This window comes from Bos indicus, chromosome 2, assembly GCF_029378745.1.
Source record: "Bos indicus isolate NIAB-ARS_2022 breed Sahiwal x Tharparkar chromosome 2, NIAB-ARS_B.indTharparkar_mat_pri_1.0, whole genome shotgun sequence".
Classification (NCBI taxonomy): Eukaryota; Metazoa; Chordata; class Mammalia; order Artiodactyla; family Bovidae; genus Bos; species Bos indicus.
In genome coordinates, this window is record NC_091761.1 from 38786809 (window position 1) to 38801531 (window position 14723).

Sequence of the window (14723 nt, forward strand, 5' to 3'; positions counted from 1 at the left end):
TATAGCTCCTCCAAAGCCTCTATATTTCATAAATGATCTGAAATTCAAGGCTATTTGTGTATATTCAGACTCTAAACAATAGATATAGAATCAATATACAGACAAGTAAGGGACTCTTACAATGAATACGTATATGTGCTATTATATCCTCTCAATACTTAAAAATATTATATATGGTTATACTTATGCTATGGTTGTACTTATCCCGAAGTCTCCCAAGTTGATGTGTATTAAGATACTGTGAGTTTGGACACAGTTCCCACTTCCAAGGAACAGAATCTCTGAAAGTTAAGAACAAACATGATACAAATAGAGCATACCACACATATGTCAAGACAGGCCCATTAGTAATGGGATTTCTGGTGTTTTCCTATTATAGCCAGACTGTAGCCATATGGCCAGCATACTTCCATTTCCTTTCATTTGAATTTCAGGATCTGTGCTATTTGGCATAATTCCAGGTTTATTGACCTTGAAATCAGAAACAACCAAAACACTTTCCTGGAGTTGTTAAAGGCCCTTGATAGTAGAGGATTTCTAAGCTGGTATAGTTAGTGTCTAAGCCATATTTGAGATTCCAGGCTGAGTCGTTCACTTGGTTTCCTGGGAGACTTTAATGGTCCCAGAAACACTTCAGGATGGTTTATTCAGACTGGGCAAGCCCTAAGGGATCTCTTCTCTTTTCCCCTTAAAAAGCAAGCTTCAACCTGTACTTCAGGGAAGCCCTTGGATACTGGATTCCTTCAGAGAGTCTAAAACTTAAAAGATTGGGAAGAGTGTTGCATCCTCACGTCACTATTCTGAGAAATCCTCGAAATCTCCCTAGGACAGCTTGGCTCAGGCAGGTCCCATGGATTGTGGAATTCGATTTAATTCTACTCAAACAGCCTAAATTATCTTGGTGCCAATATGTAATATGAATATATGTTTCAAAGCCAGTGTATTCAGTTGGCCAAAAAGTTCATTGGCCAAGCCAATATAATAAAATTGTTTATTCAGAGTAGGTATTTGTGGAATAATTCTGAGCACTGTGTACCAGGCCCACCATGATGAATAAAATATACTCCTTGACCTCAAAGAGCTTTCTTGGCTACAAACTGCTGGTAGAACTTGAGTTTCATCTTTTCTGTTGAGTGCTTTCCAAGTATTTGGCTCCTGACCCACATGTTTTAACACTAGGATGACCTCTAGTTCTATTTTTAAAATTTTTAAAATTATCTTTTGATAACTGTATTATTTAATTTTATTCTATTATAGTGGCTCAGGACAACCTGTAAATTTGATGTAAACTGCCTTAACTTATATATCAGGATTAATTAAGATTGTGTTTTACCAGACTGCTATAAAATCATAGACGGAATCTGAAATATGCATGTTTTTGAAGGTATATGGCCCCTGAAATGCTTGATGATACAATAAATGTGAATATCTTCGAGTCCTTCAAACGAGCTGACATCTATTCTGTTGGTCTGGTTTACTGGGAAATAGCCCGGAGGTGTTCAGTTGGAGGTAAGATTTTGGAAATACTCTTTGTGTTTGCCTTTCCTTGGTGCTTGAATTCAATGCACTGTATCAAATTATTTCTAAACATATAAAAGGTTATCTTTTGTGATATCTTTCCAGTGGTAAAAATGGAGCATCTTGAACAGAATGGAGATTTTAAGTTGTAATTACTGCTTAGTTCTCCTGATAATTCTGGTTTCCATAATAATATTTTGCAAAGCCCTTGAAATTTTTTCTGTTTAAGCTGTTTTCCTATTTTATATCAGAAAAGAAACCCAAAGAAGCTAAATGGCTTGCCAAGGCTACAGGATTTAAATTAAAGTGTTTTGGTTCTCAGGCTTTTCTTGTTCTTTTCTTTCTGGTGATGATGAATATGTGAGAATTAAAGTGGAGGGCCGGAGAAGGCAATGGCACCCCACTCTAGTACTCTTGCCTGGAAAATCCCATGGATGAAGGAGCCTGGTAGGCTGCAGTCCATGGGGTCGCTAAGAGTCGGACACGACTGAGCGACTTCACTTTCACTTTTCACTTTCATGCATTGGAGAAGGAAATGGCAACCCACTCCAGTATTCTTGCCTGGAGAATCCCAGGGACGGGGTAGCCTGGTGGGCTGCCTTCTATGGGGTCGCACAGAGTCGGACACCACTGAAGTGACTTAGCAGCAGCAGCAGCACCAAAGTGGAGGGCAGAGGTGAGCAAAGACTAACTTCCTGATTTTGCTCCCAGCAGTTTAGAGATTAATGAGAGGAAGAATTTGGGAGGATGAAACCCTGTAAACACAGGCTGATGAAATTGTTGCATCAGTGGAGAAAAGTTAAATCCTGATAGAAAATGATTTAGAGTTTTCAATTTCAAGTGAGACAGAGTTAGGCCTAAGCTTTGGTTTAGCAACTTCCTGAATATCTGACTATAGGTGAGGTATGTGGGCTCACTTTCCTCGTCTGTAGAATGAAGATTACTAAAACTGACCTCTTGGGTTTTAAGGATTCAATGGACTAATTCAGTTAACTCATGTAAAGCTTTTAGTACAGAGCCTACTCCGTAAACAGGAACTGTCAAGATGAAACCACTGTCAGTTATTGCATTTTGTTTTGATGTCGTTTTGCCTTACATCAATCTTATTTTTTTAAAAAGTGAAAACCTTACAAGGTTAAAATTATATTTGAATGAGGAAACATGCTTTTCCCCTTTTATTCCTAGGTTAGATAGTAAAATATTCAGGAAGATGAGACTATTTATAGAAACAATAGGGTGGTGCAGAAGCAAAACATGGACACTGGAATCCCCAAACCCGGGACTGAGTTCCAGACCTGCCACTCAGTAGTGATGTGACCTTGACACTTGTGCCTCAGTTTCCGGATTCAGTAAACATGGGATAATCTGATATTTTCTTTAGTCACTGGTTTTGAGGAATAATTAGTTAAAACATGTAAAGGACTTAGATAGATACTCAGTAAATAGCAAGATTCAAAACAAATTTGTTATTATTTTTTCAAATTTCATACTGATGTTTGCCTAGATTTGCTTTTAGATTTTTATCTTTAAATTTTCTTCCATAGTTGAAATACTAATTTAGTAACATGATTTGAATTTCACTTTCAAAATTATGGCACTTTTTATATACTTAAATTAAAAAAAAAACATAGTTAATTAGACTGATTTTGTAAGAAAATTCTTAAATTCAAGTATCATTTTGATAATTAAGATCATCTTCAAATACTTTTGGCTATTTCTCTGGAACCTTCTCAGATGTAGTACTTCTAAAATCCAAATGTTAAAAAACTCAGCTTTTGAAAGGTTACCTAACAATTTTCAAAAAGAAGAAAGCCATTTTGTTTTGAAAAGGATAAACATACTTTATTCATGGAGAAATATACATCATTCACAGATCAATGAGGATCTGCTGTAAATTTTGCAATTAGGTATTACTTTTGAATTGCACGATGGCATTTTATGGAAATCCAAATTTATGTAATTTTATAGTATAAAATTATATTTTATAGTTATTAAATGTTCTAGAAATATAATAATGTTTTAATATAAAATTAAGTGTAATATATAATGTAAAACAGTATATTTTATACAATTTTTTTTCTAGAATAATATTTCTTTTTTTTTAAATTTATTTATTTATTTTTACTTTACAATATTGTATTGGTTTTGCCATACATCAACATGCATCTGCTACGGGTATACACGTGTTCCCCATCCTGACTCCCCTCCTACCTCCCTCCCCATACCATCCTATTTTGTTTTATATCATATAAATAATTATCAAAATTATATATATTTTTATAATAAAAATTTTATAAACATATAACTACTCAACTGAGAGCTTTCATCTTGTAGGTTTGGTTATTACAGTGATATATAATTTGAATAAGCTTGATTTTCCAGTTTTCCAGCATGCCACTTGTTCCTAGAAAACTTAATTGGTATTATTTTCAAATAAACATTTTGTTTATTAGTCACACCAGGAAATTTATTATGTAAATTTTTTATAGGAATTGTTGAGGAGTACCAGTTGCCTTATTATGACATGGTGCCTTCAGATCCCTCGGTAGAAGAAATGAGGAAGGTTGTTTGTGACCAGAAGTTCCGACCAAGTATTCCAAACCAGTGGCAAAGCTGTGAAGTAAGGCTATGTTCTTATATATATATTTTCCCATTATAATTTTGAGGCAAGTATCAGAGAGGATTTTCAGACACCATGTAGTTCCTTTCTCTTAATCTAGGCCTCCAATTCATTTCACGTATGTGGGTATATGTCTTTGTATAGGCTTCGGAAAGATTTTATTCCCTATAGCTGCTGGTGTCATAATGCTAAATTATGTGACAGGAACTACCTTGCCATCCCAGTGACTTTACATAAGACTTTATTTCTTGCTATGCCAAATCCCTTACAGGTTAGGCAACTTTCATCAGCATCTGTGCTGTATTTGGTGACTCGGTAATCCAGGTGACTTTGACTTGGGGTGCTGCTATTTCAACACACAGTTCCAGAGATATAGGTCAGGGGAAGGGAGAAGCTAGAGGGTCAGACACCAGCTCTCTAGTGCTTTGCCTCAAGTGACACACAGCGCTTCCACTCATGGTTCATAGACCAGAACCAGATACACAGTCCCATCTAATTGAAGGGGGCTGGGGATGTCAGAAACACAGGCATATTCAGAGGGTAGTCAATGTTTGTGCTACACAATTATTACAATTTTAGTCATCCTTATATTCAACAAATTATTCTTAATCCCTAACTTATGGTTTTCTTTCATCAGAAAACTTCCCCATAGCAGGGATCATTGTTGTTTATCTCCTTATCCTGAACCACACATGTAGTAACCATCATAGAGCAGATATATTGTAATGCTTGTTTTGCCTATGTGAAGAGAAAGACTTTTCTAACTCCCACAGGAAGTAAAAGGGAAGGTAGGGGAAAGACTATAAATCATCTAACAAATTCCAAAACTATTTTAATGCTTTACTCTCCCCATCCCAATTACAACTGTTTATCTTCTGTCATGTTTAAGTGTAATGCTTGAGGTCTTTTTTTAGGTGACATATTTTAGTTTTGGCTTTGTCATATGTCATGTCTTAAATAGTTATTTTTCTCCTCATTTTTCCTCTCCTTCATGTTTCACTCAACTTATTTTCTATTTAAGGCAAGATTTATGTCCTGATATTTCAATTTTGTTTAGAATACAGGTAAAGTATTCTATATAGGTAAAATATACTTATTTTAGAAGCAGAATTTGAGGCATTTATAAAAAAATTGAAATTAAATTAAAATTGTTTCTAACATTAACCATTTCATGCATGAATGAAAGAATATTAACATATATATAAATTTAAAGGATAATATTAGAATTCCACATTTGAAAAATAGAACACTTCTAATACCTTTGAACATTCTTCACCCTTCTGAGAGGCTGCTATTGTAACTAATAATTTTATTATTACTTTTCTTTTCTTTAGAATTTAGCTATATATTTATGGCTAACTTTTGTTTATTTGTGAAATATATTATTGATACTATGGGTATTCTTCTTAGTTTTTTTTTTTTTTAACTTTACCTTATATAGTACAGCTATTATTGGTTTATTTTCATATCTGTATAGTACTCTATTGTATGGATATAGCACAATTTCTTTTTTTCATTCTGCTGTTGATTGCCATATGTGTGATTTTTAGCTTCTTTTAGAACAACACTGCTCTGTGTGTATATGTCTGTAGAAATTGGGTATAAAACTGTAGATTCTTTTGGAGTGTCCACATAGATGATCATTCAGTTCAGATCAGTTCAGTCGCTCAGTCGTGTCCGACTCTTTGCGACCCCATGAATTGCAGCACGCCAGGCCTCCCTATCCATCACCAACTCCCGGAGTTCACTCAGACTCACATCCATCGAGTCGTGCCATCCAGCCATCTCACCCTCTGTCGTCCCCTTCTCCTCCTGCCCCCAATCCCTCCCAGCATCAGAGTCTTATCCAATGAGTCAACTCTTCGTGTGAGGTGGCCAAAGTATTGGAGTTTCAGCTTTAGCATCATTCCTTCCAAAGAACACCCAGGACTGATCTCCTTTAGAATGGACTGGTTGGATCTCCTTGCAGTCCAAGGGACTCTCAAATAATGAGAGTTCTAGAAACAATCCTCATAGCTTTGTTATTGCAATTTCTAGGACTTCCAGTATAATGTTGCCTGGTAAGGATGATAGGTTTGCTCCTACATGTCTCACCTTTGAATGTCATATTTGCTGTGGGTTTTGCTCATAAAAACTGACTTTTGTTTGATAAAAGCTTTCTTCCTATCTCTGAGGTGATATGTCATTTCTGCTTTAGTGTCTTATTATGATAGATTGCATTTATGGATTTTCCACTGTTAAACCAATCATGCATTCCTAGAATAGGCCTAACAATGTCATTTTTATACAATGAATTTTCTACATTTTATGTAATGAATTTGTTCATTTTTGCCCAATATTTTAGTTCTCTTTTGTTTTGTGTTAATCCCACATATTAGATATTTGTGAGATATTTATACCATCATCATTTTTTTTTCTGGAATTATGAACATGTTTATCATTTTCTTTGTTCAACATTCCTTCTTGGCTCTCAGAGCTTCATTTTAAGGTAATTTTCTGATTTTTTCATGTGCATCTTCTAAATGTATTTTATTTGAATTGCTTTTTAGTGAGGATCTAAAAGCTGTAAGTTCTTTCAGTGTTTGGGTGTCTGAAAATATCTTTATTTTGTCCTCAGTTCTGAACAAATAGTTTATCTGGGCATTAGAATTTAGGTTTGCAGTTATTTTCTCTAAGTACTTTAAAGATGTTATTCCACTGGCTTCTAACTTCCATTATTATTGTTGAGAAGTCAGCTAATTTTATTTTTAGTTAATTTATCTTTTCTTCCAGACCTCTTTAAGAACTTCTTTATGTCTTTTGCATTCTGAGTTTCTCTATGATGTATTTGGTTTGGATATCTCTTGATTAATTTTGCCTGGACGTTTTGGACTTTCTGATTCTTAAGATTTGTGACTGTCTTCAGTTGTGGAAAATTCTGAGCCATTATCTCTTCAAATAGTTCATCTTTTCATTTTTTTAATTGCCCATTTTTAGAGAACTCACTGTATGCATGTTAGACCTTTCATTTTACTTTGCTTGTCTCTTATTCTTTCCTATTATTCATATTACTGCATTTATGAATAATCTCTCATATTCATCTTACAGTTCACCAATTCTATATTTACGTGGGTCTAATCTGCCATTTGGGCTACCCAGGTGGCACTAGTAGTAAAGAACCCATCTGCCAAAGAGGGAGCTGCAAGAGACGTGAATTCTACCATCCCTGGGTTGGGAAGATCCCCTGGAGGAAGGCATGGCAACCCACTCCAATATTCTTACCTGGAGAATCCCATGGATAGAGGAGCCTGGTGGGCTATAGTCCATACAGTCACGAAGAGTCAGATACAAATGAAGCGACTTAGCACAGCACAGCACAATCTGTCCTTTAACTCATCCATTTAGGTTTTTATTATAATGGTTATATTTTTCATGTCAAATTTTACTGACATGAAAAGTACTTTTTCTTTTGTAAATACACTTTTTTATACTAATGTTTAGACTTTTCTCGTTGCTTTTACTTATTTTATTTTTCATATCATTTAACTCTAACATCTAGTGTTTTGATAGGTTTGATTTTCCTATTTTTTGTTTTAACTGCCTCTTGTTAAAGATGGTTTGTTTCCTCATCTGCTTGTGAATTTTCATTATGAATTCAGGTTTACTGCAACATCATAAGGCTAAGCTTTGGTTTTTTTTCTTTACCAAGTGTCAAGATTTAGACAATTTTCTTTGCAAAGTTCCTTCTACAACCAATTCATCCTTACAGTCTAGACTTTGTAAACATTTTTATGTGACACTTTTTGTGTGCTGTGGACTATGTTTCCTGTCTTTCACATGTAGTCCGTCAATTCTGAAGTTCTAGACTGTAAGATCCAAAGATGCCCCCAGAGCAGCTTCTTGCTATAGTGATTTCTTTCACCACTCTGGATTCATGCCTTCTCATTGTTTTCCCTTCTGAGTATTTATCTTATTTATTTACCAGTTCACTTATACTGATTTTTATCATTATGTTATTGTGTTATAATTTATATATAATAAAATGCATAAATTTTAGTGTCCAGCTTGATGACTTAAAAAAAAAAGTATATGTGTATACTTACCATCAAGATCAACACAGAGAATTTCCAGCCCATCCCATATCCATTTTTGTCTTTAATGTCCTTTCTTAGAATATTTTGTAGAATAGTCATTCTGTCATATTCCCATAATTAAATTAATTAATTTTCAATTAAAGGAAAATGTATATCCTCTATAGCGTTAATATCTGTGTTTTTATAGAATTTTTAAAAATATCTTAATTTCACTGTTCAGTTGCTCAGTCTGTCCAACTCTAGGCGACCCCATGGACTGCAGCACGTCAGGTCTCCCTGTCCATCACCAACTCCCTGAGTTTACTCAAACTCATGTGCATTGAGTCGGTGATGCCTTCCAACCATCTCATCCTCTGTTGTTCCCTTCTCCTCCCGCTTTCAATCTTTCCCAGCACCAGGGTCTTTTCCAATGAGTCGGTTCTTCACATCAGGTGGCCAAAGTAGTGGAGTTTCAGCTTCAGCATCAGTCCTTCCAATGAATATTCAGGACTGATTTGCTTTACAATGGACTGGTTTGATCTGCTTGCAGTCCAAGGGACTTTCAAAAGTCTTCTCCAACACCACAGTTCAAAAGTATCAATTCTTTGGTGCTCAGCTTTCTTTATAGTCCAACTCTCACATACATACATGACTACTGGAAAAGCCATAGCTTTGACTAGATGGACCTTTGTTGGTGAAGTAATGTCTCTGCTTTTTAATATGCTGTCTAGGTTGGTCATAACTTTTCTTCCAGAGAGCAATTGTCTTTTAATTTCATGGCTGCAGTCAGCATCTGCAGTGACCTTGGAGCCCAGAAAAATAAAGTCTGTCACTGTTTCCTTTGTTTCCCTATCTATTTGTCATGAAGTGATGGGACTGGATGCCATGATCTTAGTTTTCTGAATGTTGAGTTTTAAGCCAAATTTTTCACTCTCTTCTTTCACTTTCATCAAGAAACTCTTTAGTTCTTCTTCACTTTCTGCCATAAGGGTGGTGTCATCTGCATATCTGAGGTTATTGATATTTCTCCCGGCAATCTTGATTCCAGCTTGTGCTTCATCTAGCCCAGAGTTTCTCATGATGTACTCTGCATATAAATTAAATAAGCAGGGTGATAATATACAGCCTTGACGTACTCCTTTTCCTATTGGAACCAGTCTGTTGTTCCATGTCCCATTCTAAGTGTTGCATACAGATTTCTGTATACAGATTCTGAAAAGCAGACCACCTGATCTGCATACAGATTTCTCAGGAGGCAGGTCAGGTGGTTTATATTCCCATCTCTTGAAGAATTTTCCACAGTTTGTTCTGATCCGCATAGTCAAAGGCTTTAGCATAGTCAATTAAGCAGAAGTAGATGATTTTCTGCAACTGTCTTGCTTTTTCAATGATCCACCAGATGTTGGCAATTTGATCTCTGGTTCCTCTGCCTTTTCTAAATCCAGCTTGAACATCTGAAAGTTCATGGTTAACATACTGTTGAAGCCTGGCTTGGAGTATTTTGAGCATTACTTTGCTAGTGTGTGAGATGAGTGCAATTGTGCAGTTGTTTGAGCATTCATTGGCATTGCCTTTCTTTGGGATTGAAATGAAAACTGACCATTTCCAGTCCTGTGGCCACTGCTGAGTTTTCCAAATTTGCTGGCATATTTTGTGCCATACTTTCACAGCATCATCTTTTAGGATTTGAAATAGCTCAACTGGAATTCCATCACCTCCACTAGCTTTGTTCCTAGTGATGCTTCCTAAGGCCCACTTGACTTCGCATTCCAGGATGTCTGGCTCTAGGTGAGTGATCTCACCATTGTTATCTGGGTTGTGAAGATCTTTTTTTTATAGTTCTTCTGTGTATTCTTGCCACCGCTTCTTAATGTCTTCTGCTTCTGTTAGGTCCATACAATTTCTGTCCTTTATTGTACCCACCTTTGCATGAAATGTTCCCTTGGTATCTCTAATTTACTTGAAGAGATCTCTAGTCTTTCCCATTCTATAGTTTTCCTCTATTTCTTTGCATTGATCACTGAGGAAGGCTTTCTTATCTCTCCTTGCTATTCTTTGGAACTCTGCATTCAAATGTGTATATCTTCCCTTTTATCCTTTGCCTTTTACTTCTCTTCTTTTCACAGCTATTTGTAAGGCCTCCTCAGACAACCATTTTGTCTTTTTGCATTTCTTTTTCTTGGGGAGGGGTCTTGATCCCTGCCTCCTGTACAATGTCACAAACCTCTGTCCATAGTTCCTCAGGCACTCTGTCTATCATATCTAATCCCTTGAATCTCTTTGTCACTTCCATTGTATAATTATAAGGGATTAGCTTTTGGTCACGGAGAAGGCAATGGCAACCCACTACAGTACTCTTGCCTGGGAAATTCCATGGACAGAGAAGCCTAGTAGGCTACAGTCCATGGAGTCACGAAGAGTCAGACACGACTGAGCAACTTCACTTTCACTTTTCACTTTCATGCACTGAAGAAGGAAATGGCAACCCACTCCAGTATTCTTGCTTGGAGAATCCCAGGGACGGGAGCCTGGTGGGCTGCAGACTATAGGGTCTCAGAGAGTTGGACACGACTGAAGCAACTTAGCAGCAGCAGCAGATTTAGGTCATACCTGAATGTTCTAGTAGTTTTTCCTACTTTCTTCAATTTAAGTCTGAATTTTGAAATAAGGGGTTAATGATCTAAGCCACAGTCAGCTTCTGGTCTTATTTTTGCTGACTGTATAGATCTTCTCCATCTTTGGCTGCAAAGAATATAATCTATCTGATTTCGGTATTAACCATCTGGTGATGTCCATGTGTAGAATCTTCTCTTGTGTTGCTGGAAGAGGGTGTTTGCTATGACCAGTGCGTTCTCTTGGCAAAACTCTGTTAGTCTTTGCCCTGCTTCGTTCTATACTACAAAGCCAAATTTGACTGTTACTCCAGTTATCTCCTGACTTCCTACTTTTGCATTCCAGTCCCCTATAATGAAAAGGACATCCTTTTTGGGTGTTAGTTCTAGAAGGTCTTGTAGGTCTTCATAGAACCATTCACCTTCAGCTTCTTCAGCGTTACTGCTAGGGGCATAGACTTGGATTACTGTGATATTGAATGGTTCACCTTGGAAACAAACAGAAATCATTCTGTAATTTTTGAGATTGCACCCAGGTACTGCCTTTCGGACTCTTTTGTTGACTATGATGGCTACTGTATTTTTACTAAGGGATTCCTGCCCACAGTAGTAGATATAATGGTCATCTGAGTTAAATTCACCCACTCCAGTCCATTTTAGTTCACTGATTCCTAGAATGTCAATGTTCACTCTTGCCATCTCCTGCTTGACCCCTTCTAATTTGCCTTGATTCATGGGCCTAACATTCCAGGTTCCTATGCAATATTGCTCTTTACAGCACTGGACTTTACTTCCATCACCAGTCACATCCACAAATGGGTGTTATTTTCGCTTTGCCTCCATCTCTTCATTATTTCTGGAGTTTTTTCTCCACTGATCTCCAGGAGCATTTTGGGCACCTACTGACCTGGGGAGTTCATCTTTCAGTGTCCTATCTTTTTGCCTTTTCATGCTGTTCATGGGGTTCTCAAAGCAAGAATACTGAAGTGGTTTGCCATTCCCTTCTCCAGTGGACCACGTTTTGTCAGAACTCTCCACCATGACCCGTCCGTCTTGGGTGGCCCTACATGGCATGGCTCATAGTTTCATTGAGTTAGACAAAGCTGTGGTCCATGTGATCAGATTGATTAGTTTTCTGTGACTGTGGTTTTCAGTCTGTCTGCCCTCTGATGGAGAAGGATAAGAGGCTTATGGAAGCTTCCTGATGGGAGAGACTGACTGAGGGGGAAACTGGGTATTGTTCTGATGGGTGGGGCCATGCTCAGTAAATCTTTAATCCAATTTTCTGTTGATGCTGTCAGGTCATGGTGTTAATTTCACTACAAAGGTTGTAAAGAAAGCTTATATGCTCTGAAAGCCCAAGGGTAGAAATTGTTAGCTATTTTATATGTAACATATATAATTTCTTAATTGAAAGCATATTATTTTTATGCAGCTTTGATGGAAGAGAAAAATTTTCATAAAATGCATACATAAAATGCATGAAAATATTAACTAATTGCATTTCAATGCTTATTGATATTCTCAAGAAGATAAAGCTATTCAATTGATTTTACTTACTCTAAAAGGATATAGTATAACGTGACCACATTCTCTTTCCTAAAATTATGTTTAGCATAGTAGGTGGAAGCCAAATAAATAGTGAAAGTGAAGTGAAGTCGCTCAGTCGTGTCCAACTCTTTGCGATCCCATGGACTGTAGTCTACCAGGCTCCTCCGTCCATGGGATTTTCCAGGCAATAATACTGGAGTGGATTGCCATTTCCTTCTCCAGAGGATCTTCCCGACCCAGGGATGGAACCCAGGTCTCCTGCATTGTAGACAGGCGCTTTACCGTCTGAGCCACCAGGGAAGTCCTGGTAACTAATCTCTACAGAAAAGATTAAATAAATGAAACTGATCTTCATTTCACCTTATGCTAATCAAACATGCCCTTAAATATAATAGTGTAATTCCATAAACCAAAATGCCATTGAGCAAAGGTTCCCTATCATCTACTGTAGCTGCCTCCAAGGTCCACAAATGATAGCTGCAAACCATCTAGCAAGCAATGGGCCATACACTCTGCCTGAGTGCAGAGCAGACCTCCGGGCCCCTTTATGAGAGGAGATACCCTGGTCTTTTTCTGGGAGAAGTCACACGGTTCATGTCACAGGGGAGACACTATGGATGCTGTCTGAGGGGAGATGACAGGTCTCCGTCTGAGGGGAGATGACTTGGTCTCTGTCATAGGGGAGACCCCCAGGTCTCTGAAAAGAGGCCCTCCCTCTGTCTAGGGGAGAGCCCCAGTCTTTATATGATAGAAGTCTCCCTGGTGTCTGTCTGAGGGGAGACACTCTAGTCCCTTTCTGAGAGGAGACACCCTGGTCCCTTTCTGAGAAGAGACATCCTGATGTCTGTCACAGGGGAGACACCCTGAACACTAGCTGAGGGGGACACTCAGGTCTCTGGCTGAAGGGAAGCATCCTGAACTTTTTCTGAAAGAAATTGTCCTGGTCATTCTCTGTCTGGATATGCCATGGTCCCCCTAGGAGGAGATGCTCTGGTCTCTGTCTGAAGGGAGAGCCCTAGTCTGTGAGAGAAGTTGCTGGGGCCCCTTTCTGTGGGGAGATGCCTTGGTCCTTGTCTGAGGGGAGACACTCTGGTCCCTTTCTGAGAGGGGACACACAGGTCTCTCTCTGAAGGGAGAAACCTTTTTCTTGGAGGGGAAATGCCCTGGTCTTTTTGTGAGTTACCTTATCTCTTTTGGTGAGGAGATGCTCTGGTTCCTCTGAGAGGAGATGCCCATCTGTTCAAGGTCAGACGCCCTGATTCCTTTCAGAGGGGGGATGTCCTACTCTCTGAGGAGAGCTGCCTTTGTCCTTGTCTGAGAGGAGACTCCCTGATCCCTGAGAATGGACACCTTGCTGTCTGTATAGGAAAATGCTCTGGTGCCTTTCTGAGGAGAGACACCCTGGTCTTTTTCTGAGAAAAGTTGTCTTGGTCTTCGCCTGAGAGGAGAAGCCATGGTCCTTGTCTGAGGGGAGATACTTTGGTCTCTGTCTGAAGGTAGAGCTCTGATCTTTTTCTAAGAGAAATCCCTCTGGTCTCTGTCAAGAGGAGACACTCTGATCTTTTTGTGAGAGGAGGACCCTGGTCTCTGTCTCTGGGGAAGTGCTCTAGTTTCTGTTTTTCTTTTTTTTTTTTTCAGATTTATTTATTTATCATTTTCAGCACTGGGTCTTCATTGCTGTGCTTTGGCTTTCTCTGGTTGCCATGAGCAGGGGCCACTCTGTTGCAGTACGTGGGTTTCTCATTGTGGAGACGTCTTCTCTTTTGCAGAGCACCAGCTCTAGGTGCACAGGCTTCAGTGGTTGCAGCTTGAGGGCTCTAGAGTGCAGGCTCAGTAGTTGTGGTACACAGGCTTAGTTCCTCCAGCGTCTGGGATCTTCCCGGACCAGAGATTGAACCCATGTCCCCTGAATTAGCAGGCAGATTCTTAACCCCTAGACCAGCAGGGAAGCCCTGGTTCTTTTCTGAGGGGAGACACTCTGATGTCTTTCTGAAGGGAGTTGCCCTGGTCTTTTTTTCTGAAAGAAATCACCCCGGTTTCTGTCTGAGAGGAAATGCTCCAGTATTTTTCTAAGGAGAGGTGCCTTGACCCTTGTTTGAGAGGAGACTGGTCCTCTCTTCTGGTTACCACGTGATCCTTGTCTCAGAGGAGACTCTAATCTCTGTCTGAGTGGAGACGACCCAGTCTGTGTTTGAAGGGAGACACCCTCGTGTCTGTCTGAGGAGAGACACCCTGGACAGGATTTTTGAGGTGATTTGACCCTAATCTCCTTCTCCTATTGATTTAAATTTATTATTTCTATATCAGAGCTTAGCATCAATTCCTGCGTTTGTGATTTTTCTTCTCTTGTACTGTGTTTTGTGCTAAAGA

General features: G+C 38.5%; 1 protein-coding gene across 1 annotated transcript in view; it reads left to right on the plus strand.

Moving 5' to 3' along the window:
- ACVR1C (activin A receptor type 1C) overlaps positions 1–14723 on the plus strand; it is an 85176-nt gene that overhangs the window by 62970 nt on the left and 7483 nt on the right. Inside the window, exons 7-8 of the mRNA XM_070767667.1 lie at positions 1385–1509; positions 4008–4138. Coding sequence (XP_070623768.1) covers positions 1385–1509; positions 4008–4138 — 256 coding nt within the window. The remainder of the gene's footprint in view (positions 1–1384; positions 1510–4007; positions 4139–14723) is intronic.